Here is a 27781-nt window from a genome sequence, read left to right on the forward strand (position 1 = left end):
AAAGACAAATATATACATACATACATACATACATACATACATACATACATACATACATACATACATACATACATACATACATACATACGTCGACCTGGTTGGCGAGTTGGTATAGCGCTGGCCTTCTATGCCCAAGGTTGCGGGTTCGATCCCGGGCCAGGTCGATGGCATTTAAGTGTGCTTAAATGCGACAGGCTCATGTCAGTAGATTTACTGGCATGTAAAAGAACTCCTGCGGGACAAAATTCCGGCACATCCGGCGACGCTGATATAACCTCTGCAGTTGCGAGCGTCGTTAAATAAAACATAACATTTACATACATACATACATACATACATACATACATACATACATACATACATACATACATACATACATACATACATATACATATACATATTTTGTATACGTTTTTGTTTACCCTTAGCTTACACGAAAAAGATGATGCCCTGTACAAACTGTGCTTCAGCTGTAACAAGAAAAAAACATCCACCTTCTGTGATAATTGCTGATTGCTCTTACCCGAAGGAGATAAGGCCCCAATTCTCCAGAGCATCAGCCACGAAGCGAGGCAGGGCCAGCAAGTCATGTTTCGGCAAGGGTTCGGACACTCCCAGCAGAGAGCTGAAGTAGTCGAGGATGCGGGGGGCAATATCTAGCGCGTACTTGGTGTGCGTCACCATATCGGGCCGCGCCCAAGCCCTGAACGGCGTTCCGCCCTTTGTCTTGGTTTCACGGAACTCCAGGTGCCCCACAAAGAAAGCCACTAGATACGTAGAAATTGGTGGCGTCTCCTCGAAACGGTTCCACTGCCAACGTTCAACTTCCGTCCTGTAACAGCATACATGATTAGCTGATACCCTGCTTTGTGTATATGCGCACAACATAATAGTGGTAAATAGCCTAAAGTAATTTAGTTTTAATCTGTTTAAAAAGCTTTCTCTCGTAGTCATCATCATCATCTGCATTACGGTATGGACCATAAGATCCGTTCCACTCCAATCAAATCAAAATTGGTCCCGCCATCTCTTTTTGTGGGTCTTCCTGGGTTTCTTCTCCCACGGGGGTCGTCTCCCGTAGTGTACCTTGTAACCCCTATGTGGTGGCGAATGGGGAATCTAACAAGGGAGTGGTGGACGGTGAGTTTGAAAGTTGAGAAGGCCAAGACGTGACTGATGCGAGGTTGTATTTTATGTATTAAAAATATAGGTCCTGTCATGTACCTGATTACTCTTACGTACTTGTACAGCAAATTCACTTGACGATCCTCTTCCTTCGCAAACCGGTCAATTAGGTCACAACATACTGAACAGCTATTATTTCTAGAAGAGGCTAGAGACAAATTTATGTCTAAACTATCAATATTTAATAAGGAGGATAGCAATGGCATAGGAAGCTTTTAAAAGAAAAAAGGAACATCTTTTGCGGACCTCTAGAAAAAGAACTAAGGAAGAGATTAGTGAAGTGCTTTGTGTGGAGTGTAGCACTGTATGGAGCAGAAACATGGACATTACGACGAAGTGAAGAGAAGTGACTAGTAGCATTTGAAATGTGGATATGGAGAAGGATGGAGACTGTGAAATAGACAGACAGAATAAGAAATTACGTATGTTAGAAGGGTGGATGAAAAAAGAATGATGCTGAAACTGATCAGGAAGAGAAAAATAAATTGGTTAGGTCACTGGCTGAGAAGAAACTGCCTACTGAAGTATGCACTGGAACGAATGGTGAACGGAAGAGAGTTCGGGGCAGAAGAAGATATTAAGATGTATGGGATCATATGCAGAGATTAAGAGGAAAGCAGAAAGTAAGAAAATTGGAGAATACTGGGTTTGTAGTGAAAGATCTGTCATTTGGCAGAACACTATGTAGGCCTATGTATAAATAAGTTATATCTCTTAACATAAAAGAAAAAATAAAAGCAACACCCGCAAACGAGAAAAAAATCTGCCAACATAAAACAAAATTTTACACACGGAGAGAAAACTAAAAATTCATGACGCAATTTTCTAAAGCCAAAGAGAGAGAGAGAGAGAATCTTTCCATATGAAACAGCTAACTGTTGATCTCTTGTCCCCAAAATTATTCATGATGATGATGATAATGATGATGATGATGATGTGTTTGGCATATATAAACAATTAGAATTCATATTAAAAAGATCTGAGCAGGCAGTCACGTCACGTCACCTCACGTCACTTCGGTTTAAAGTTCTCAAAAAGTTTAGAATGAAATGGGACAAAAGCTTTAACTTTTAAAATTGTTAATGATTTTGATGATGATGTTAATTATTATTATTATTATTATTATTATTATTATTATCATTATTATTATTTGGTTAAATTTAGTAATTACAGATCTCACATGTTGTGCACAGATGCTCGCGGCATATTGGAGAGCGCCATGACGTCATCTCGACTCGCCAGATTCACTTGGAAGTGAGCCTTGAACCCAGGCTCGTCGAAACAAGGGTACGCTTTTCGAGCCTCGTTCGGCTCAAACGTCGTGGAAGCCATCCACCTGAAAGATAACGAGATGAAGATTACTAGCTGATATTGTGTAATCTTAATTACAGCTCTCAACGCCTCTCTGTAATAACACTGTAGAGCCCGGATTTTTAGACTTTATAATAGACTTAAAATAAGCAAGCAAGAAAAGGCAATTGAAACAAGAAAAAAGCTCTGCAAGTTAAAAAAAAAAGAGAATACTATTTTTAACAGATAATTATAAGTGATATGATATTCATGCAACACACCTTGTTATTGTTTCTGATGTTAAACTCTGCCAACTATCGTGTAGAACAGTTTTTTTCGCAGAAAACGTTCGTTCTACATGTACAATAATTGTAAACAGAGCATGTTTCAAGCAGTCTAGTATAAGTCATTCATTATCTCGTGAAACCAAACGAATTCGTGCGCCGTTGCTCAAAGTAAGAATATTATGGTGGGGGTAAGTGAGCTGCAAGGTGAAGCATAAAGAGGGAGAGAAGTTTCTCATTCCACTTTCTTCTTCGCCTTGAGGACAAGTAGGTTTCACAAGATAACAAATCACCTATAGACGGACTTGCATCTACCACAATTTGTTGATAGATTTATTTTATTTTCTGTAAACCAATATAAGTTTTCGCTTTTCACGACTCTGCTCTGTGTATTGTTGTTAATTTTAGTTAGCTTGTCATTTGCTTCTTTCTTTCTTACTTTCCCTTAGTTTAACCTCTCCCTTTTAGGTTCATTTACACGACCCACGCCACACGGGCCTTACAGGGCCGCGACCTGTCGGCAGAGGAATTAATCTACTGGATCACATACATACTTTTTTGAACACAGAAGGACATGGAGGGCCTGCCCGGATGAGGGATCAACTCAATGCCAGGGCCACCTCCGATACAACACAAACATTTAAGACATTGCACAGTATTCACTCACACATATGAAAGGATTAAGGGAAGGATCGACGTCCATGGCCGGACTTTCAAGAGGTACAATTCCGGCATTTGCCTGGAAATAACTGAGGAAACCATGAAAAACCTCAGTTAGGATTGCCGACCCCTGGGATCAAACCCCGGACTTCCCGAATGCAAGGCCAACCCTCTACCACGCCGCTTTGTAATTTGCTATTTATTTTGAAAATTTATTTGTACTATTATTGTTAATCTTAGTTAGCTAGTGATTTGCTATCTAATTTAAACTTTCATACATACTGCTGTTGTTAATTTTACTTAGTTTTCAATTTGCTATTTATTAAACATTAAATTGTGCCTATTCTATTTTGTTTGTAATTACGATTTATCAATTAATATATTATTGTATAATTTTATTATTTTATCTTATTTATATTCCATGTCCAAGCACTGCACTTTTACAAATTATTATTGTTTTTAAAGACGATTTTTAAAAAGCAGAGGAAGTTCAAAGTTCAGCTACACAGACTGGCAGGTGTAAACAAGCTTCGTTTTGATCACTCCGACTTTCTGCCCAGCGACCAGCTAGGTTATGAGCAACGAGCTCGGTAACCAGCGAGGCTCCGTCTTGTACGTACTCTATTATACGTAGCTCCCCAAATTCATCACGACGCTGGGTGGGCCGACACCTTTCTGACTCTGAGGTAATGGTACAAAGTAGATGATTTTGCAATGCGTTGTATGTGAAAATACCTATATTTAAAGTAGTGGATACGCTAGAAAGTACAGTAATTATTTCGTAACTACTACCAAGCGAGAAATTTCACTATAATCTACAGAATTTACTCTCACAATATTATTAGACAAAGAAATTGTGGATGAAAATAAACTGATCTGGTTGACCTGATCATACTAGACTTGTGAAACGATGACTAGGAATATGTGTATTACCTGATCAATATTTATGGAGAGACTTCAAATGTTTAGTTAAATTGTACTACTAATACAATAAGATTTGTTAAAATCAATAGGCCTATTATTTATGAGAATGGTTATTTATCCAAGGTTGCAAACTAGAACTTTTTTACACGAGTGGAAAGATTATCAGCACTAGCCTAGGGGAGTGCTGAAATTACACAAGTACAAAAAAAAAGTCCACGTCGCATACAAGTTGCTTACATAATTTTATTTATTAACGTAACAAGATCTGTAATCTTGGGAACAGAATGTTACTCGTATTTATTTTGAAGTTACGAAATATGAAAGTCCATGGAATGTGCGGCGCTTACTTTACCGCACACTTGCGATAATAATATTTATTTTATAAGTGGCTTAAATTGATTATTACGCATGAGTAAGATGGTTATGATACGAACCCTTAATGGATTTTTAACCACGTGTAATATATAGGCTAACGTTTTATCGTATCCAAGTAATTATTTCCTTTCTTATATATAATATTAGTCATGATGAATACTTGTTTAAAGCCCTAGCACAGTCATTTCCAATTCTCCAAGTTGTGAAGTCGGAGCGCATTTCCCCTTTGGTAGAGCACGAGAGGAGGGGTATGTTGTGTATCTGCTATTTAAATATCTCCATCCCGTCAATTGCCACTTCCCCTACTGTGCTCTTTTACCTATGCTTCCTCTCTCAACGAGCTCGAGAGCAGAGACGTGTGACGTCACGAGCCAGCAGTTGGATGTGCCTCGTCTGGCATGATATAAAAATTCTTTTTTTGCTAAGTTGCCGATCGGGTAACCTATAAATTGAATGTTTGTTTCTATTCAACAAATTATTTTACATGTGAAGTAATGAGTTATTTCTGACAGTTGCTAACAGTTTGATAAGCAGTACACTATGTCACTAGGGTAAGATAAAATAACTTTATCTGTTACAGTGTACTGTTTATTAAACTGTTAGCAACTGTCCAAAATACAGTAGCTCATTACTTCACATGTGAAATAATGATATCATAGACACCTTAGATATATTCCATTATTTCATGTGTGTATTAAACATTTTTGTTTGAAATATCTCAAAGAATAACCTCTTGAAATTAATGACACTACTTAAATTATTATTGAAAGAATTCTAGTTTCTGCCTTTAAATGTGCAGAAATTTGATCCGAACAAATGTAACATTGTAAAATTCCTTTGCAGAACGAAAAATTACATTTGTTCGGATCAAATTTCAAAAGAAAGCAAAACGAATTTTTGTTTGAAATATCTCAAAGAATAACCTCTTAAAATTAATGACACTACTTAAGGTTCACTCTGTTTATAGCTACAGGAGCTGCCTACTTTTTGCAACGAAACAACTGGAAGCACAGCTCCAATTGTACTGTAACTTTTTATCAAATGCTCGGAATCACACCGTTCTTGCATTAAAAGGTCGGGCATATTTTTAACGCATGCAACAAGCAAAATATTAATTTCACCAAAATGTGGAGCCACCCCCTTTTTGCAGAGAGCCCTTCAATTTCTGTAAAAATAGTAGACCTACACTTTAATTATTTTTCCTTTTATTGTATCTTTATTTATGGAATTTCAATATACTCTTTTTCATCTTAAGGTTCTTTCTTTAAAATGATATTTCCGCTATTGTTTCGTATAATTGAAAATGGTATAAGTTAATAGAGTTCATATCCTTTGGGGATTTTATGCCATAATATGAATTCATGAAAGAAGTGAGAATGAAGCCTTCAAAATTTTGCAGTCATTTGTATGATTATATATTTATAATATAATATATAATAAGTCCATGTATTGTGGGTCCCTATCACCACGGCATGGCGCGTCCTCAGGTTGCGGATAGAGGAGACGGCCTCCAGATATGGAGGGTAGCTGCGAATATATTGAATAAGCAGTCGTGGACAGCCGATAAGGGGTGGTCCTCCAGCTTGGGGGTTGGGCGAAGGGCTAACAACCCATCACCGTAAAAAACAGCTTGTTACGGATCCCTATAATAAGCCTCGGAATAGGACTGATTCTCTGGCACAACCACAGCAAAGGAATAAGGTTTTGAGATTTGGCACTTGGAACGTAACTAGTCTTTATAGAACAGGAGGGGTAACATTAGTAGCTAAAGAACTAGCTAGATATAGAATAGACTTCGTGGGAGTACAAGAGGTTAGGTTAGATGGGAATGGCATATCACAAATAGGAGATTACTTGTTGTATTATGGGGAAGGAAACAATAATCACCAATTAGGAACAGGATTCTTTGTTCATAAAAGAATAAAATCAGCAGTAAAAAAGGTCGAATTTATCAGTGACAGGTTATCATATTTAGTACTTAAGGGTAGATGGTGCGACATCATAGTTATAAATGCTCACGCCCCTACAGAAGAGAAAGACGACCATATAAAGAATAGCTTCTATGAGGAATTGGAACATACTTTTGATCATTTCCCTAGATATCACATGAAAATTTTATTGGGGGATTTCAATGCTAAAGTAGGACGGGAGGATATTTTTAGACCAACTATTGGAAAAGAGAGCCTACACGCAATTAGTAGTGACAATGGAGTTAGATTAGTCAACTTTGCCACATCGAAAAATTTAATTGTCAAAAGTACAACATTCCCCCATAAGGATATACATAAATATACTTGGACTTCTCCAGATGGATTGACACACAACCAAATAGATCACATCTTGATAGATAAACGGAGACATACTAGTATAGTAGATATTCGAACTTTCAGGGGTGCAGACTGTAATTCTGACCATTATTTGGTGATTGGAGAATTAAGAGAAAGATTATCAGTAGCCAAGCGAGTAGAGCAACAAGTTAATATTACTGAATTCAATATTTTGAAATTAAAGGACGAGGAAGCTAAGCAAAATTATCAGGTCGAAATTTCGAATAGGTTTGCCACTTTAGAAAGTTCCGACGAAGTTGAGAAAGAATTAGATGTTAATAGCGTGTGGGAAAATATCAGAGATAGTATCAAAATTGCATCTGAGCAGAGCATAGGTTATTATGAAACTAAGAAAAAGAAACCGTGGTTTGATGAAGATTGTTGCATGGTAGTAGAAAGAAGGAAACAGGCAAAATTGAAATTCTTACAGGATCCAGTCGAGGGGAAGAGAGATAATTATTTCAATGAAAGACGGGAAGCAAGTCGTACACTTAGGAATAAAAAGAGAGGTTACTTGAAGGAAAAACTGAATGAGGTAGAAACAAATAGTAAGAATAAAAACATTCGAGATTTATATAAGGGTATAAAGGAATTTAAGAACGGATATCAGCCAAGGGTAAACGTGATCAAGGATGAGAATGGTGACTTGCTTGCAGACTCTCCATCAATCCTAAACAGATGGAAAAACTATTTTGCGCAACTACTAAATGTACATAGGCCAAATAGAAATGATCGGGACGAAATTGAAATACAAACTGCTGAGCCATTTATACCCGAACCCACGCTTTCAGAAGTCGAAATTGCGATAGAAAATCTGAAAAAGTACAAGTCTCCAGGTATCGATCAAATTCCAGCAGAATTAATACAAGAGGGTGGAAGTGCATTATATAGCGAAATTTATAAACTTGTACTTGCTATTTGGGAAAAGGAAATTGTACCAGAACAATGGAAGGAGTCCATAATTGTACCTATTTTTAAAAAGGGGGACAAAACCAACTGTGGTAACTTTCGAGGAATATCACTTTTGTTGACGTCGTACAAAATTTTGTCCAATATTCTTTTGAGAAGATTAACTCCGTACGTAGATGAAATTATTGGGGATCATCAGTGCGGTTTTCGGCGTAATAGATCGACTATTGATCAGATTTTTTGTATTCGACAGATAATGGAGAAAAAATGGGAGTATAAGGGTACAGTACATCAGTTATTCATAGATTTCAAAAAGGCATATGACTCGGTTAAGAGGGAAGTATTATATGATATTCTTATTGAATTTGGTATTCCCAAGAAACTAGTTCGATTAATTAAAATGTGTCTCAGTGAAACATACAGCAGAGTCCGTATAGGTCAGTTTCTATCTGATGCTTTTCCAATTCACTGCGGGCTAAAGCAGGGAGATGCACTATCACCTTTACTTTTTAACTTCGCTTTAGAATATGCCATTAGGAAAGTTCAGGATAACAGGCAGGGTTTGGAATTGAACGGGTTACATCAGCTTCTTGTCTATGCGGATGACGTGAATATATTAGGAGAAAATACACAAACGATTAGGGAAAACACGGAAATTTTATTTGAAGCAAGTAGAGCGATCGGTTTGGAAGTAAATCCCGAAAAGACAAAGTATATGATTATGTCTCGTGACCAGAATATTGTACGAAATGGAAATATAAAAATTGGAGATTTATCCTTCGAAGAGGTGGAAAAATTCAAATATCTTGGAGCAACAGTAACAAATATAAATGACACTCAGGAGGAAATTAAACGCAGAATAAATATGGGAAATGCGTGTTATTATTCGGTTGAGAAGCTCTTATCATCCAGTCTGCTGTCCAAAAATCTGAAAGTTAGAATTTATAAAACAGTTATATTACCGGTTCTTCTGTATGGTTGTGAAACTTGGACTCTCACTCTGAGAGAGGAACATAGGTTCAGGGTGTTTGAGAATAAGGTGCTTAGGAAAATCTTTGGGGCTAAGCGGGATGAAGTTACAGGAGAATGGAGAAAGTTACACAACACAGAACTGCACGCATTGTATTGTTCACCTGACATAATTAGGAACATTAAATCCAGACGTTTGAGATGGGCAGGGCATGTAGCACGTATGGGCGAATCCAGAAATGCATATAGAGTGTTAGTTGGGAGACCGGAGGGAAAAAGACCTTTAGGGAGGCCGAGACGTAGATGGGAGGATAATATTAAAATGGATTTGAGGGAGGTGGGTATGATGATAGAGACTGGATTAATCTTGCTCAGGATAGGGACCGCTGGCGGGCTTATGTGAGGGCGGCAATGAACCTTCGGGTTCCTTAAAAGCCATTTGTAAGTAAGTAAGTAAGTAATATATAATAAGTACAATTCTACGGAATAATAAGGGTGTAATTGATGTTTTGTTATTTGAAGTGCTGTATCAGTGAAGTTTTATAGTTTATAGTGGTAGTGCAAAGTATTTGAACAGTGAAATGTTTTTGAAGTGTTAGTGAAATCAGGATAGTGTCAGTGAAATGTTTCATGGTTCCAGTGCAGTGAGTGAATTGACAGCGAAATGAGTGTAGTGCTGAAAGGTACTTATGCAAGTATGAACATATATACTCGTGGGTTTAAGTTCGAACTTAGGGTTAAGATATAAATTAGATTTACTTTAATTATGTTATATTAAGTGATTGTGCTTCATTTAATTTAGGATGCTCCTTGTTAATAGTATTGTATATTGCTATTATTATTTTATTATTAATATTATGAATTGTAATTTATTATTAATGTAACTAATAATAATCCGTGGCGCAACAGCCCATGATGGGCCCAGACCTACAAGCCGGCTGCTGGCCTCACGTCCACATGCCGAAGCAGAGGTGGACGATCATTCAACCAGAATGGAGGTATCGTGTGGTTAGCACGATGATCCTCCCAGCCGTTATAGCTGGCTTTCGCAACCGGATTTCGCTACCTACCGTAGCTCCCCAAGTGTATCACGATGCTGGGTGGGCACCGGTCCCATACACTGGCCGAAATTTCATGAGAAAATTTCTTCCCCCATGAGGACTCGAACCAGCGCGCATTCCGTAACGCGAGTCCTAGGCAGGATGCCTTAGACCACGACGCCACCGCGCGGGACATTAGTGTAATAATTGAGTGTAATTAGTTACCACTGCCACCGGGTATTTACCCATTTGCAGTGTGAATAAATACATGCATATTCTATACTTCGTTCCATAATGTCTGACAGGAGAAATACACATTGTCGGCAGAGGAGGAAAGAAATATAATTGTTGTTCTACCAATAGCAGAGAACTCATTCCACTCTTGACTTGAGTTTGGAAGGTCTGAGGCGTTCTACCTCCGCCCAACTCAAGACAAGCGTGGAATGAGACCTCTGCCATTGGTTGATTAAGTCACGCAGAGTTCGTGTACACTGAGTGTTGGGTTCTGGCGTCTTGTCAGCCCACTTGAGGTATGTGGATATAAAGGGAAAAATTGTCGGTTACGGTTCCTGGGTAGCTCAGTCGGTAGAGCGTTGACGTGTCAGTCAAAGATCCCGGGTTCGATACCCGACTCCAGAATAATTTTCCCCTTGAAATTATTAAATTATTCAACAATTTATTATACTTCTCTTCTCCTCTCCCGGCAATATTTACTTCTCCTGTCAGACATTATGGAACGGAGTACAGCAGTGAAGCACCAGTGAGTAGTGCTGCGCCCCGACTACTGACCTCGTGTTGTTGTGGCTGTCAACATACGACAGCTTGTAGAAGCCGGTAAGAGAGCTGGAGAGCTGACCCTGGTAACGGAGGTGCAAGAGGTAACGCCCTCCTGCCTTGAACGAGTGAAACAATGTCACTCTGTCCTGCTGCAGAACGAACTTGGAGTCCCGATTCTGCAAGTTGCGGAGGCTGTGGCCCGGGAAGGGTAGGACATCCAGGGTCTCATTATCGTCCAACGGTACCACTGAGGCCTCCAGGATGGCCAACTCACTGCTGTGCAAGGTCACATAATAGGAGTCTTCTTTAACTTCGACGTCGATCCACACCTGAGGCACACCAGTTCTGAATTCAAGTTTTTCCACTGCTAAAGATTACAAACAAAGACAGGTATTTATGGAGATTAATTTTATAATTTGTATTTGTTTAATATTATTGTAAGCGGAGATTGTTTTATACCCGTAGCTGAGATTGATGGAAATTGTGGGAAACATAATTATTCTGTAACTGGAATACTAATTCAATATTAATATTCCTATAATAATTTTATTAATACAGTGAAACCTCTGTATTTGGACACCTCTGTAGATTAAACACCTCCTTATATTGGATACATTTTCTTGGAACCGGACAAATTTCTATGCTTTACATGTGCAATATATATTCTCCGTGTTGGAAACCCCTTAATCCTGGAAGCTGGATATCCCTTATAGTTCTATCTCAGACAATTCTCTCGTTCTATTGTGTATTTATGTAGGTGTCGTATGTCGTATAGTGGCGGCTATGGCTTTTTCTTCAGCATGTAGGCCGAACGTGGTTCCTGTTGTCTGGAATGTCACTCAAAGATATTTGAAGGAGTTTGTGATTTTTATGTCATCACCTTTGTATGTTAATGTGTCTTGCGCCTTCCGTTTCCCTCATCTACGGAAAGTCATCTGTAGTGTCTTTTTCTCGTTTATCGTTAGTCCGTTTTGGTCTACCCAGGTTACAAGCCTGTTGAAGGTGTGCTGTAAGTCTTCTATGTTCTTTGCTGTCATGGTCATGTCATCGGCGTATATGTAGATATTCGTTGGGGCATTGTTGTCCTTTACGTCCAGTGCTAGCAGTGCTATGCTAGCAGTGCATGGATTTCACTTCAAAGTGTGCAGCACATCACAATTCCATACAGTGTCCGAGAAGTGTGTCTGCAAATTCTGTGGTGCAAGGTATGACAAGTACCACGTCCTGCAGTGTACCGAGTGCCCAAAAACAGTGACCGAACTTAGCACAGAACACTAACGAACAAACATCCTATGCACACTTGTGTGCATTTCTTCTTTATTGTGTATTTTTGCTACCTGTTTAAAGTTGAGTTTCATTGAACCCTTGTGCTTAACAAGAACCATCAGCACAGTGGAATGAAAGGGAGTTTTCCTTGTACAGTACAGCAACTGTGAACCTCTTTCTACTTTCCTGGAACTATCCGCTTTGTCCTTTTGCAACAGTACTGTGACTAAATTTTAGTATGGGGTGAAGGGGCATTATTTTTCCTAACAGTAAACTTTATCATGTGAAATTATTTCAGTAGGCCTGCAGTGTAAATGTCAGTCTCTCTTGAGGTTTTTACCTGCGAGAGTCAGTTTGTGCAGTTAGTAGAGTGTCTGAATATGGGTAAGTGTAAGTTGTTGGAATTAACCATTTAAAGGAAGAAAGAAGTTATCGATCGTTTACGTTATGGTGTCAGTTGTAATAAAATTGCAGAATAGTTTGGAATTTCTAAATCAACAGTTTCAAACATTAGAAATAATAGGATCTCAATATTAAATGCATGGGAACAAAATTTCAGTGGGGAGTTCGTGAAACTGTTAATGGCGAACTAAATGACAAAGTCTCTAAATATTGTAGTTCTTTAACATTACGTACAGTAATTGCCTTTCCATTGCATGGTTAAAACATTTCTACTTCCCTCTACGTTGGGCTATCCGTTAGGTTGGACAATTTTTTATTGAGCCATATGTGTACAGATTAGAGAAACGTTTCAATGTAATGTTGATTCGAGTATGGTAAAGACTGGTATGGTCAAGAAAAAGATGATTGAATACACTACTGTAAATGTTTTAATACAGTGGCAGCGCTAAAATCATTATTGTAAATTAAGTTTTTATATTTTTTCCGATATTATAATATTTGTTTTGCACTAATACCACAACTCAAATTGATTCACAAAAATTTAGTTTCAGTAATGTGATAACATATGTTTTCGCTTGTAAAATATGATTACAGTTGTTACAGAGGAAATATTCAATATAAATAAACGATTTACTTCATATGGCAAAGAATACAATATTATTTAAACATAACTCTGGCACCAGGTTTCAAAATTCTTTTCCAACATTCCAAAGAAGGAGGAGAAGTACATTATTTTACGACGCTGTAATCAACATTTTAGGTTATTTAGGGTCTGAATGAGATGAAGGTGATAATGCCGGTGAAGTGAGTCCGGGGTCCAGCACCGAAAGTTATCCAGCATTTTCTCAAATTGGGTTGAGGGAAAACCCCGGAAAGAACCTCAACCTGGTAACTTGCCCCGACCGGGATTCGAACCCAGGTAACCTGGTTTCGCGGCCAGACGCGCTAACCGTTACTCCACAGGTGTGGACTCCAACATTCCAAAGTGCCTCTCTGTTGCAATTAAACTGTTCCTAGAAAAAAATCGTTCAGAATCTGCATTAGAAACTGCAAGTGCTTGCTTGGTCCTAGGAGTGTTCTGAATATAACGAAACCAAGTGAACAACAATTAACCAGTGCACAGTGGGACGGATTGCGATTCTAGGCGGAACAAAACCATTGATAAATTCCTTTCGAATCGTTGAAAATAGCAAGATGAAGGTAAATTATTATGACATTTAATGAAATATTTGTATGGGAATTTTTAATTTAGTATAGAACGCCTATTTGTTTAAAAAAATCATACAATAATAGAAATTGCATACAACTAATGCGAATAAAAAATTAAAGTGAACAGAAATTATTTCACACACTACTATGAAGAGAAAAGTAATATATGTAGTAAATTTTATGACTCATGTTTAGAAATCTGAAGCGTCTGTTGTAACTCCAGAAGTGTCTGACCCGCTAACGCTACTGTCGTCCTCATCTTGAGATTACATTTGAGCAGTGCTATTGTTTGCACTCACAGCTGTTACTTGTAGCAGTTTAATTATCTCAACTTATAGTTTTGATTTTCTTGGACTTGGATGTCGATTGATCTGGGATATGATGGGATCAGAAGTTACTAACGACATGTGTAGGGCATCTCATAAGTTTCTCTCACGAGAACACTTCCTAGCGTGATCTAACCTGTACTTTCGTAAATCTTTGTGTCTTGTCTCTTGAGCATCTTCAAATAACATCCCAATAGGAAGTACGGCAGTTTCTGCAATTTTTCCTCCATGTATCAGTGTTTTATGCAAGCTGGATGGCATGTAGTAGCATGGATATAATTGTACATATAAATGGGCTGTATCATTGGTGTACTTCTCAAACGCCTCAATACATATTGAATATCCACATGAAATGGTGCATAAAATTACAGAAAATCTGTGAATGAGGTCTTACTAATGCCCGTAATATTGGCTGTAATTTGTGGGTTTTCAAAAACAGACGTGCAGTATCGCCATCATTTGATGTCCAGGGTCACCAGATTTTGGATTGTCAATAAGAAGCCCTAATTGAGAACGAAACCTAAAAATAATCTCCTGTTTTCTAGCTGCAAAAATATTTTTGTTGTTGTCCTGACCTGCCAAGAACAATGTTTTTTAAGAAAATAATCCTTTTTACGGTGCCACTGCATCCAACGTCTGTTAAAATTACTTCGACTATTTTTCTAAATATTACAAATGCACTTCTCGCTATTAGAATCACATGTTCCAATACATCATTTGTTCAAAACATAAGTATCTATATAGTTCATCTAAGTCGCCATTTTAATGGCAAGTATTGGAAATAGATCACGGCGCGAAATCACCGGTAGCGGTTCCAAGTCTGAAAAAAATTAACCACATGCAGAGAAATTGAAACTAGGTTAGTCTTAAAGTGCATACTTACACCTACATTCTGACATAAAAATAAATGTGACTCTGTGTGATTCTGCTATTATAAGTCAACGTTTACTTTGATAAATACTGTAGTTTTAAAAATCGCATTTGCCGCCCTTAAGTTAATATTCCGTTTCTAAAATTTCAAAGTTATTATGTACATAAAATTTATATAATAATTATCTACCAACCTTATTCTTCATTTTCCATTTCAAAATCACGAAATGTTTCACTCCCAGATCACAGAAAACAAGCTTGCTTCCTACACTATTTCAGCGTGATTGAGCAATAAAACTGGTTACGGAGGGGAATCCTCGTCAACATCATTGCGTGACGTCCGTATGTTTAGTGTCAAAGCTTCTCTCTCATAGATAAGCATTCTGTGATTCATTAGCAACAATTGAGATAGGACACGCATAAAAATGAGAACATGTGAAAATTGATTTTGTTCCGGCTAGAATCGCAATTCGTCCCACTGTGCAGTGGTCGGAATAATTTAAAAAAATTCAGAACTTAAAATTCGCTATAAAACTATACAATAATGATAAATCGCAATTATGTTTATATTTCGTTATTAGGATTCCATTCCGCAATTTATGGCGATTTCTTTCTCTACAGATTTATTATAACCTATTAATTTCTTAATGTTCTATGATTGAGGTTCTGGCTGATATGTAGGCCTACATCTATGTACACGCTAGAGTGTTTTATATAAAAAAAGCAATATGTACCTTTGTTCTGGCAATAAAGTATTATTATTATTATTACTATTATTATTATTGTTATTATTATTATGAGGCAGTATATCTCACTTGACGATATGTGCCACAGGAAGAACAATTGCTTATACACATGTGCAGTCTGATTAGTGTAATATGTAGTAGCTATTCGGCGATGTATGCAATGGAGGGGGGAAAGGAACTGGCCATCTACCCATTAACTTCTGCCCTAGTTGCCTCATGAGTGGTGCTTTGTTGGTATAACTTGTGAGGTTCAGACCTGTCTTCGGACAATTGACTGAAAAACAAAACAACAATTCCTTAATATTAATAAAAATCAATTCGTTATTATCGGGATCTCCAGAAATACCTAGCACTGTTATAATATAAAATCTTTTGAAAAATAAAATAATAACCTGAAAGACAAAATATTTTCAATAATAATTTTTATTTTCTCATTAAGAATATAAAGAGAAGGTGCTGTATACTGTAACAAATAGATTTCGAGATTTTCCCTGATACTGGAAAAGTGGTTTAGGCACACCGTCTCTCCGCAAGTGCTCTTCGTTCGCTTCTAAAGTTAGGAGATGGAGCTGTTTCATATTTTTTCTTTATGCGGAAGAGGAGCCCGAAGACTGGCATCGTGTCCTCCAACGAGCTTGTTGCATGTCGTCGTTCCTGCAATAACTCCTATGTGCAAAATATACAATTTTTCAGTAGGAGGAAAAAACACATTTATTCATCCTGTGGCAACCGTATGTAGGGGATTGTGAATTCTTACATTTTTGAAAGAAAGAAATATAATTACATATAGGAGATTTTATTATTTGCTGTATCACTATTTAAGTTATTTAATAGAGCAAAAATCTGAAAATAGATAAATATGTCACATAGGAGTTATTGCAGGAACAACGACGAAATGCTTCTTTTCATTTTTGTAGTAATGTTTGTTTAATCCGAATGACCGCTTTCTTCATAGATATCGTGACTCAGCTTTGTGGTACAATTTGTTGATTCAGTCACGTAGGTTCAAGATCCTCTGAAGGCCCACTATAGTATCCTTTCACCACCGAGAGCGCACTACGCCTCCTCAGACCGATGTCATCTGAACGTCAGTTACAGTACTGCATCACGCTGCACCATTTTGGGCAGATACTATTGAAATGACGCTGATCAATATTGAAATGGAAAGTGACGGCGGAATAATGGAGAGAAAAGGAAGAACCCCGAGAATAACCTTCAGGAATCTTAGTTTTTTTCACAACAAAAGCGACTCCGCCATCATCAGGATATGGATCCAGGCCCGCAGTCATCTTAACTACTTCTTCGGCAACTGATCTACCAAGGCGGGTCTCATTCATATTCAAATTTACTCGAGAATTATGCAAATGAAATATTAAATTGAAGCGTAACTTCGTAGCGTCACAGTCTAGTATATACAGTCACGAAGCTTGAGTTGTGAGGGTGCTAGGAACAATAGACTGTGCCGGTACTATTTCCCATTGTCTGTAATGAGGCGATATTAGCGATCCTAGTGGTTAGCAACTATCTATGGATGCATATTTACTACGTATTGAGCTTCGTGACTGTATATACTAGACTGTCGTAGCGTTTTTGTTCATCATCATACCTCTGCGATGTAAGTTTTGCTTGTAAAAGGATCCGAAGAAAGATGGTGGAATTTGCTCCCCTCTTGACCTTTTAATCCCTAGGACTAATATAGAAAGTTTTTAAGTAAAGTCAGTTATTCACTGTACTTTATTCCTACTTTTAATGTAATCGATTTTGTTCACCTATTTCATTGACATTCACGTAACATAACAGTAAGTGTCTAGAATGGCATGGGCGAGTTCTTTTACTTTTATTTTAGACCTTGACCTCGACGGCGAACGTGTGTTCTTAACATGTGTCGAACTTCAATGTGAAACAAGTTTGAAAGACGAAGTCTGTGTTGAGAAACTTGAAGATGACAGCAATGCTTAACATCTACCTCAAGTAATTAAACGAACATAATAAAGAGCAGACAGCTTTTTACATACAAGCTCTATACAAGATGTGTCAATGAACTAATGCTATATAGATTATATAAATAAGGAAATTCAAGTTTCCATATCAGAAAGTAGCAGGACGTATCGGGATTAGTGTCCTGCAATATTCGAACATGAGAGAGAAACTAAAACATTAAAAATTTCATCCATTTCATATGAAAAACTAATCGCAAGATATGAGTTAAAATTCTTAAGCGATTGAAACGAGTGAAGGACAGCTAATACTTTTATAACAAGATGGAACAAACACGACAGGCCTCCTTCTGCAGGCGAATATCGAACTTCGCTGCACTCGACAAACTTGAACCGAACATAGCGTCAGTAATGCACGATAGGCTACTAATTCGAATGAATCAACAAATCAAATAGAAATAGGTACTATATGGAATTGTAGTTCCCATCTGTAGAGTATGTCAGAATAGATCACATACGTGAAGAAAATATCAGACAAAAAATAAATAAATTCTACGTAGTTTTCATCTGTCTTTCGAATGCTTTCACGTGTTTCTCATTCTCACATCAGGCTAGACGGGAAAACAGGGGCAGTTTTCAGTACCTGTCCATAGAAAGTGAAATTGTCGTCTTCAAAATGTGGTTCTATATCCAGGCGGTAGTGTGTTGGTACTACTGCCCGCGACAAGCGGAAATTGATCTCCTCTGATGAGACTTGCAAGAGCAGCAGGACCTGAGGACAGAAACAAGAAACGTTGTACATTTACGAAATGCTATTGGCGTTTACTCTTTCCATGCTTGCATGCTTGACTACTCTCAATGCTTCTTACTCCATACATTCCTTGTTCCCAATCATCTGTCAATTACTAGAAAGTTTTCACTTTCAACTTAACGTGTCTGTAGCAATAATTACACGTACTTTGCTAAAGAAATATCTGTACTAGTCACGTAAAATCTCACTTATTGTACGAGGCGAGTCCAGAAAGTAAGTTTTCCTGCGGCCGTTTACAGAAAGGAAACATAATTTCATTGAAATATTTATTGAAACAGATACAGCAATAATTTGTTGAGATATTTTTAAACATATTCACCATCGGAATGAGACATTTGTCTTACCGTGGGATCAACAGAGAGATCAGACGGCTGCCACACACTGGTTCCGATCTCAGGCGGCAGACTTCTACGACACAGGGATGCTAAAGTAGATCCCAAGGTATGAAAAATGTTCCAATTCTGGTGGGGAATATATAAAAAAAAAAAAATAGCTCTACAATTATTGAGGCGCTCAATGCAATAATAGCTTCAGTTGAAAACCTGTGTTTTGAGAAAAACAATGTCAAATATTTATAACCATGTAGAAATTTTAATAGTACATAATGTACTGTATAAAGTATGTAAAACTTAAATCAGTATTGCAGAGTAAGTCTGAGACTTCTTAAATTGGAGTACCTAGGCATTAAAACTAGTAGAAAAGTGTTATTACACTAATATACACGAACTTTATTGAATGAGTAGTAGATTGTCTTCAGCTTATCAAAATAATACACAATAAGAATTTTAGCCGATAAGCCTTTACATTTTTATGGAAATATACTGTACAAACAAAATAACGTTTGTTTTAAATTTCTAGTAAGAAGAAAAGAAGATGTATTAATAAATAAATTCTGAAACTATGAGATGAAAATTCCTCCACTATGGTGTCGAATATTCTTATCTCGTTCATGATCATTGATTTCAATTGAAGGATGATTTTTATCCAGCACTTGTTCAAAATTCAAAATATTTTGAGGAGAACATGCATTTTCTGGTTTTAAGAATTTCAATACTGAAATATCTTTTTTATTTGATAATTTTAAGCCAGGACAAGGAGGATTTTTAGATTAAGTTCTTCCTTTGGTGGTATATTAAGTTATACTGAATAATTGAATGAGTGGAAAACGGTATTGTAGCTGTATGATACTGCCAAACACCCTGATGTATTAAACATGAGTGTAACGTATATTTGTACTGCGAATTTGTAACCTTCCGACTTAGCACAGTATTCCATATAATGAATTCTCCTGTCATTTAGAGTCAACGAAATGGAATGCAGCTTTTACAATTGATAGAGAAGACATGGAAGATTATGAAAATGCAATCGCCGGAATAACGACTTGAGTAGAGTTAAGTTGTTTATTGCACGCAGCGCCTCATTTGCTGTATCTGTTGCAATAAATCTTTCCATTAACTGTGTTTTCTTTCTGTAAACGGCTCCAGGAAATCTTACTTTCTGGACAGTCCTCATGTTTTAGAGAGTGAAATTAATCCTTCTGTTCATATTTCAGAATTTGTACGAAAAGTTGCTAATTCCAACTTTGTAAAGTGTAAGTCTTTATTCTTTGCTGAAGTTTAGTCTGTTGATTTTCCTCTAATCAAATGAAAGAGTACAAGCTATGAGTGTCGTTAACTATCCATAAACTAATGGTATTTAAATATTGTTTTATTGTATCAGATCAATTTCATTATTATTATTATTATTATTATTATTATTATTATTATTATTATTATTATTATTATTATTATTTACTTAGGCCTACTTACTTACAAATGGCTTTTAAGGAACCCGGAGATTCATTGCCGTCCTCACATAAGCCCGCCATCGGTCCCTATCCTGTGCAAAATTAATCCCTTCCCTACCATCATATCCCACCTCCCTCAAATCCATTTTAATATTATCCTCCAATCTATGTCTCGGCCTCCCCAAAGGTCTATTTCACTCCGGCCTCCCAACTAACACTCTATATGCATTTCTGGATTCGCCCATACGTGCTACATGCCCTGCCCATCTCAAACGTCTGGATTTAATGTTCCTAATTATGTCAGGTGAAGAATACAATGCGTGTAGTTCTGCGTTGTGTAACTTTCTCCATTCTCCTGTAACTTCATCCCTTTTAGCCCCAAATATTTTCCTAAGAGCCTTATTCTCAAACACTCTTAATCTCTGTTCCTCTCTCAAAGTGAGAGTCCAAGTTTCACAACCATAAAGAACAATCGGTAATATAACTGTTTTATAAATGATAACTTTCAGATTTTTTTGCAGCAGACTAGATGACAAAAGCTTCTCAACCGAATAATAACAGGCATTTCCCATATTTATTCTGCGTTTAATTTCCTCCCGAGTGTCATTTATATTTGTTACTGTTGTTTCAAGATATTATTATTATTATAATTATTATTATTATTATTATTATTATTATTATTATTATTATTATTATTATTATTATTACTCGCATAATAGATGCCATCACATAATGTGTGCACCCAAATTTCTGACAGTAATATGTAGGGGGAAACAAAATGACAGGGTTACACTTTCAATTGCACCTATGGTCATAATTATATACAATAGTAATGTTGGATGCACTTTTCATGTTTAATCTTTAGATGATAACATAAATAAACCATTTAAATACAATATCAGGAAACTGTACGGGCAGTGGATGGCAGATGGGGGCCACAAAATGACGCTGACAGGAAAAATCCAGCGACCGACAACAGAAGTGATGTGTGATTGGATAAGAAAGGCTTGGGACATGATATTGCCAGCAGTAGTTACAAAACGTTTTTTGAAGACAGTCGTCTCGAATACTCTTGATGGTTCGGAAGACGATGTTATTTGGGAATATGATAACGACGATCGAAGTGATTGTACAGTAGAGTATAATGGAAGTGATGCTTCAGTAGAGGTTCATAGTGGTACTGAAACCAGTACTATCACGTGGGATGTCAGGTAGTTATGATTTATCCCCTAAAAATTTTTACTCGCATATAATACGCATCTTGAATTTTAATACAAAAATTATGGAAAAAAGTGCGTCTATTATGCGAGTAAGGAGGTATTATTATTATTATTATTATTATTATTATTATTATTATTATTATTATTAATCTGCATATCATCTAGAACTAAATTCTGACACCTCCGTCACTATGATCTTATACTAGAAGAAGCTTGCGCATCATGCAAGAGGGGAGACCACTCCTCCTCTTTGTTTACGCAGCACTGTTTATTATTTGGAACAAGGTAAGTGCGGTAAACGGGTCAACCTTTGCGGTTCTTTGCATAAATATTGAATCAAGTCTTTGTCTGTCTCTTTTCCTGGTAGCTTTAAAACACTCCTCGATCGCCCTCAAGACTTCAATATCGAGTTCTCGGAAGCGCAAGCAATGGCCTGATCACGAATTCAAACACGTGTCACCCTACTACCTCACTGACATCACTCCACTTCTCAGAGTGTGAGCTGTACGCTTGAGGCATGTTGTTGTGGCAAACGCATGCGTGATTTCAGACGAATTGTGTTGACTCACCAGAGGAATCCTGCCCTCGATTTTCAGTTAAATTTGATTACTCAAATAAAAATATTGTCACAGAATTATATTTCACATTATTAGAATGACGATGTTAAATATAGGTCTATCAAATTGTTATAACTTCTGTTATTTTGCAGTCACAAACTTTTCACTGTTGAATGTCTCTACCTGTTCTAATTCCCATCCAAATGACTTACAGTAGAACCGTGGTAATGAAGATGAAGGGGGTGGACTGAACGGTTAATCGAAAAAATCGGATAATCCGTATCATAAAATATTTTCATAAATTAAGTGCATAATATTTTGGCCTACACTTTTGTGATTTCCTTCATGGTCTTGTGTTTAACGTGCTTTGTAGTGGATCAGGAGTTCACTAAAAGTTCGGTTGTCAACGACGGCTTCTTGAAACCAAGGGTTGTTGGTTGATTGTCTGTGGAAATACAAGAATACTAGAAGTCTCAAGTTGGAGATTTACATATCTTTTTTTTTATTATTATTAAATCGCTTTCAGTTGTACTCGCGTACTTTGAAGCAACATTAACCGCAGTTTCTCCTTTCTCAAACCTCTAAAATATTTGTAATTTTTTTAGATAATTAACACAATACGTTTTCTTTTGACAATCATGGAAGACATTTTGCATAACTGCCACTCGAATAGTAAAGATAAGGTCTGAATGGTACACGGGTTTGTGAAAGTTCTTGAGGTAATTTCTTTGAAAACAGGTAATGACTGTTTTACAAGTAACTATTTTGTTGCCGACAGCGAAGCATTCCTTTTGGAAAAGTACCTAGAAACATACTGTACAGTACTTCATATTTTTTCTGCAGCAAAAAAAGTAGGATAATCCGACAATCGGTTATTTATTTTAGTAGGTTATTTTACGACGCTTTATCAACAGCTTAGGTTATTTAGCGTCTGAATGAGATGAAGGTGATAATGCCGGTGAAATGAGTCCAGGGTCCAGCACCGAAAGTTACTCAGCATTTGCTCATCTTGGGTTGAGGGAAAACCCTGGAAAAAACCTCAACCAGGTAACTTGCCCCGACCGGGAATCGAACCCGGGCCACCTGGTTTCGCGGCCAGACGAGCTGACCGTTACTCCACAGGTGTGGACGACAATCGGTTAATAGGGTGGCGGATAATCGGGGTTTTACTGTATAACTCATAATGACAATGAAGAGTGGTTCTCAACTCTCAACTCTCAGCCATAACCAGACTGCGGCCCAGGTCACCGATTCGCGAGACTGAAGTTTGGAACGCAAGGAGTATACGTGACGTCATGATCCATGGGGTGGGATGGCACTGTGCAGAGTACAGTTTGTTTCGTAAGAAATTACATTACCGCCTTTCTCATTCTGCTTAGCATGGGTCCTTACAATCACCACACGTACCTGAGATCCTGTGAGTAAAAAAGTACATTTTATTTCTTTTCATTTATTTGATTATTTATACACGCATATTTGTGTTAGTATTAATTTCGCTGTTTATTCATACTACTGATGATCACGTTGAAAATTAAGAGCGCCAAACGTTTCTTTCAGAGCGAACTTACAGAGAAGTTCGGAAAGGAATATTTTCTTAGTAAAGGAAAAGACACTGCATTTTGCAAATTATTAAAAAAGTATAAGGACAGATAGAACTCGATTCTTTCAAAAGCAGTGTAATAGCAAAAGGTACATGGAAAATATTTAATTAGTCAAAACTGACCTCCAACTTCAAAATCACACATAGAACATGAAGAATAATTTCATCGAGATTTGTGTATAATGTTGGTACATGCCAACATCCCTTTCAACAATATTTAAAAGCGTTTCTTAAAAAAAGTTATTTTGAGTGAAAGTAGAAGATACTTTTCTTTTGATACGTTGCGAATGTACCTTGTAATTCGATCATTGAATTGTAAAGAAATGTATTTTATGTAAGTGCCGTACTCTATATATATTTTTTTATTTTCTGCTCACACATAAATAATTATTTTATATTGTTAAAACTTGTACAGTATAATGTAAACTGAAACATTCAATGTTAAGCAATTATTTTTTGTACTAGAAATACACTGTATCTATTATACTTGTAAACGTGAATATTTATCTTGTGTCCTACTGTGACTGAATGTTTACATGTTGAGGCAAGGAGTAACTGCACTCTCGATCTCCCATTCCACTCTCTCTACACAACACAGTGGTCAGTGCGTCCGTAACTTCATGCGTTTCGGTACCCTGCACCGCAGTTCGGTCATAATTCATAAGCTTGGTGGTGCAGCCGGCAACCAAGATTTTAAGAACATCATATATATTAACCGGCATGACAACATTGTAGTAAATTAACATAGTTATTATAATCCTCTGATTGAGGTTCTGACTAGTATGTACATCTATTATCAGGCAATACATCTCACTTGACGATATGTGTCAGAGGAAAAACAATTGTTTGTATGCATCTGAAGTCTGACTAGTGTAATATGTAGCTAGTTTGCGATGTATGCAATGAAAGGAGAAAGGAACTGGCCACCATACCCCATTATCTCCTGGCCTAATTGCCTCATAAGTGGTGCCTTCTTCGTATCTCTTGTGAGGTTCAGCCTGTCTTCGGACAGTTGACTAAACAATAACAACAATTATTATATTTCTTTTTCTTTAACTACTGAGCGACTAGAATTTTGTTAATTTTAATATTTCAATGTAATTTGTGCAGATCTTTTAAGCTCTAAAATTTTTTTCCCATTTGTTTCGATTGGAACATCCTAGTTCCGTAGACGTAAGTAATAATTAATTTCTCTAGCACATCAATCCTTTTTTTTCATTTAGAATTCCATTTTACGTCAGAAAGGTAATTTAAAAGGAAACAGTAGACATCATTTCAAGTACTGGGTAAATTGATTGTAAATAAATCACAACGCGGCAACTCGGCACTCGGTCGCGACGCTTGCAGACTTTGGTTATAAAGAGAGACTGTTGTCGATAACACTCAGCGCAAAATAAAATTTCACCTTTGAATTATTACAGCACTTAAATTGTAGAATGTCTTTTTTATAGACTACTGCAAAGGTCTCCAAAATGCGTATCGTCTTTCGTGCTCTCTATGCTGCCCGCCGAATCAGTGTGCTGTAAGGCTAGAGAAGGGGAAGAGACTCGTACCTCAACAGATGGGAGCGATCAGTGGGGGATCGCGGCAACGGTCTGCTTATGTTTACAACTAATAACATCAAAAGAATAAGAAATATCATACGTCGCATATTACTTTGACATATATGAATCTGGAGCCTTGTCTGTTGCTATTGCAAATTCAACCTCTTCTGTTCTGTGGTGCCTTCCAGCGCCTGGAAAAGATCTTCTCCAGTTATATTTTGTAATTACATCTAGAAGACATTCTGACACAGTAAAATGTTCATTAACTCCTCGGATGAAAACGGCTAGGTGAGCTTTGTCATTTCTATCTGTGTTTCCGTCCAATGCAAGTGAGTAAGCTACAAACTGGTTAATTGTGGTTTCGACTTCAGATTCAATTACATTTACAATCTTCAAATTCCTTCTCTGAACTGTAATTGGAAACAATTTAATTATCTTAAATTTTGACTTTGTTCTGGACACAGTATTTTAGTAACGTCCTGTATGCACGATTTTGCAAATGATGCTTCTGTAAAGGGCTTCATTGATTTTCCAATATTCCAAGCTAGAACATAGCTAGCAAGAAGCTTTTTTTGTTTAAGACTGAGGATACGTGTGTGATTTGTATTTGTATTTTCTTGTTTTATATTTATAAAAATATTTGTAGGTCTACGCATTTCACCTAAAACTAAACGAAAAACTATAAGTATGCCATGCGGAACTGGGTGTAAACGTATTGTAATATACTGATTATTATGTATAACCAACAGTTATACAGATAGCCCCAAGATAAATTATTTTCACATGTCCAACATGCCTGTAATTGTATGATATTCTTTGTGAAGTGTCGAGTAGAGTCGTCACATGTTGAATTTTAACACAACCTGCAGAATTTTCGAATAAATTAAGCATTTCACATTCTCCCCACTAACATTTCTCTTCCTATTCATCCTTGAATGTACTACGTCCATGATTAGAAGACATTGCGGAACGGTGGAACACTCCGACTAACACAGTGATAAGGGCAGTCCACCACTGCTCTTCGTTTGCGCATAAACATTGAGTACAATACAGATGGGGATGGGTGAGGCGGAGCGCGCTCATTACGTACTGGCTTCGGTTCCGTTCAGGGGCTTACTCGCGAGTACGCTTTTGGAGACGTCCGGACTACTGCATTCGGAAAGCTTTTTTTTCCATTTAGTGTTTACAAAATAAATAAAGTCTTAGAGAGCTTTAGATTTTGGCGATAATAAATAGCCTGCATATGATTGTAAATTTCGAGTTAATTTACTGTACCTATAATTAGAAAATAAACCGAAAATCAATATAACTATGTATCATATTGTATTGATCAATGAAATAAAAGTTCATAAGGAATCCGTGCTGAAGTGTCATAAGTTGATGACACTGTAATACATGAAAATGAAAGCTTAATATTGTATTAATAAGGAAAAAGCGCTGGAAGAAACTACAAAAGAACTAAAGTGCAGAACATGATTAAATTATTAAAGCAATGGATAGAATATAATGGGCTTCCATTTCAAAACTTCCCGTTTTTAATAACTATTTATTTGAATTGAATTTAATTAAAAACACGTCAATTTAGATACTGAGGGGGAAGTTTAAAATCAGTTTAATAATTAACAATTATTGCATTTTAGGTTTCACTCCCTAACCTTGTCACTCCCTTTGAAATTATTTCAAACGGCACTCCTACAGAGACAACTAAACTTTTTCCTTACATTTTTATTGTACAAGGTGGGCCAGTCAATCGCAAAGATTTGATGGGAGTATACTGTTCATATGGAGAGGGTGAGAATGAATAACCGTCTCTTCTCTACCTTCTTACTTTACAATTTATGATTCTTTAGGCGGTGACGTCACTATCTCCGCGTTCCCTAGTAACCAAGTTGTTTGTCTCTACCATGTTTTGTTACTTGGTGCTCATCGTTACTGCAAACTGCAATTAATTGATTTCAGTGATCATGAGAAACCTCTCCATGCCTAAAAGGTAACGGTATGGTGCGAGGTTTCATTAACTGGAATAATCGGCCCAATCTCTTTTTGAGAATGAGGCCGGAAATGCAGTGATTGTTAATTCAGTGCGATATGTTGAAATGATACAGAACTTTTTTACACCACAACTCGCCCATCTTCCAGTGAATGAAAACACACTGTTTCAATAGGACGGAGCAACAAGCCACACCGCAAGAATGTCGATGGATGCTGTGAATGCTTTGTTCCCGGGCCGCGTCATTTCTCGGAACGGGGATATCGCTTGGCCTCCTAGGTCACCTGATTTAACGGAATGTGATTTCTTCCTGTGGGGACACTTCAAAATGAAGGTGTTTGGGGAAGATCCACCCAGAACAATTTCAACCCTAACAATGTATACGAGAAGAAGTCGCTGCGATACCTCTCAATATGCTGAGAGGGGTTATGCAGCAGTTCGTGGTCAGACTCGAAGAATGTGTGCGTTTCAATGGAGGTCACTTGGCTGACGTAATTTTTAAGACTTTTTTTTTCTTGTTGCATACCTAATGGTTATTCATGTATTTGTCATTTCTACTCATTAAATTGATATAATAGAAACTTTTCTTTTTTTTTTTTTTTGCGCCTTGAAATATTTCCGTTGGACTGGCCCACCTTGTACCTTGTTTTTTTATTGTACCATGCAGGCTTTTTTTAATCGTAAGCTTTAGTTGCCATGGTAATATTTTACACTGTATAGGTACAATCAGGACATAGTTAAAAATGCAAGGAAAAAGTTTTTAATGTCACTTTATAA

At 37.1% G+C, this 27781-nt stretch overlaps 1 protein-coding gene across 1 annotated transcript in view; it reads right to left on the reverse strand.

The window, feature by feature from the left end:
• LOC138700020 (aminopeptidase N-like) overlaps nucleotides 1-27781 on the reverse strand; it is an 81111-nt gene that overhangs the window by 42414 nt on the left and 10916 nt on the right. Inside the window, exons 3-6 of the mRNA XM_069826308.1 lie at nucleotides 18140-18268; nucleotides 10753-11069; nucleotides 2366-2521; nucleotides 524-832 (exon numbers count right to left, since the gene is read on the reverse strand). Coding sequence (XP_069682409.1) covers nucleotides 524-832; nucleotides 2366-2521; nucleotides 10753-11069; nucleotides 18140-18268 — 911 coding nt within the window. The remainder of the gene's footprint in view (nucleotides 1-523; nucleotides 833-2365; nucleotides 2522-10752; nucleotides 11070-18139; nucleotides 18269-27781) is intronic.

Source organism: Periplaneta americana, chromosome 5, assembly GCF_040183065.1.
Source record: "Periplaneta americana isolate PAMFEO1 chromosome 5, P.americana_PAMFEO1_priV1, whole genome shotgun sequence".
Classification (NCBI taxonomy): Eukaryota; Metazoa; Arthropoda; class Insecta; order Blattodea; family Blattidae; genus Periplaneta; species Periplaneta americana.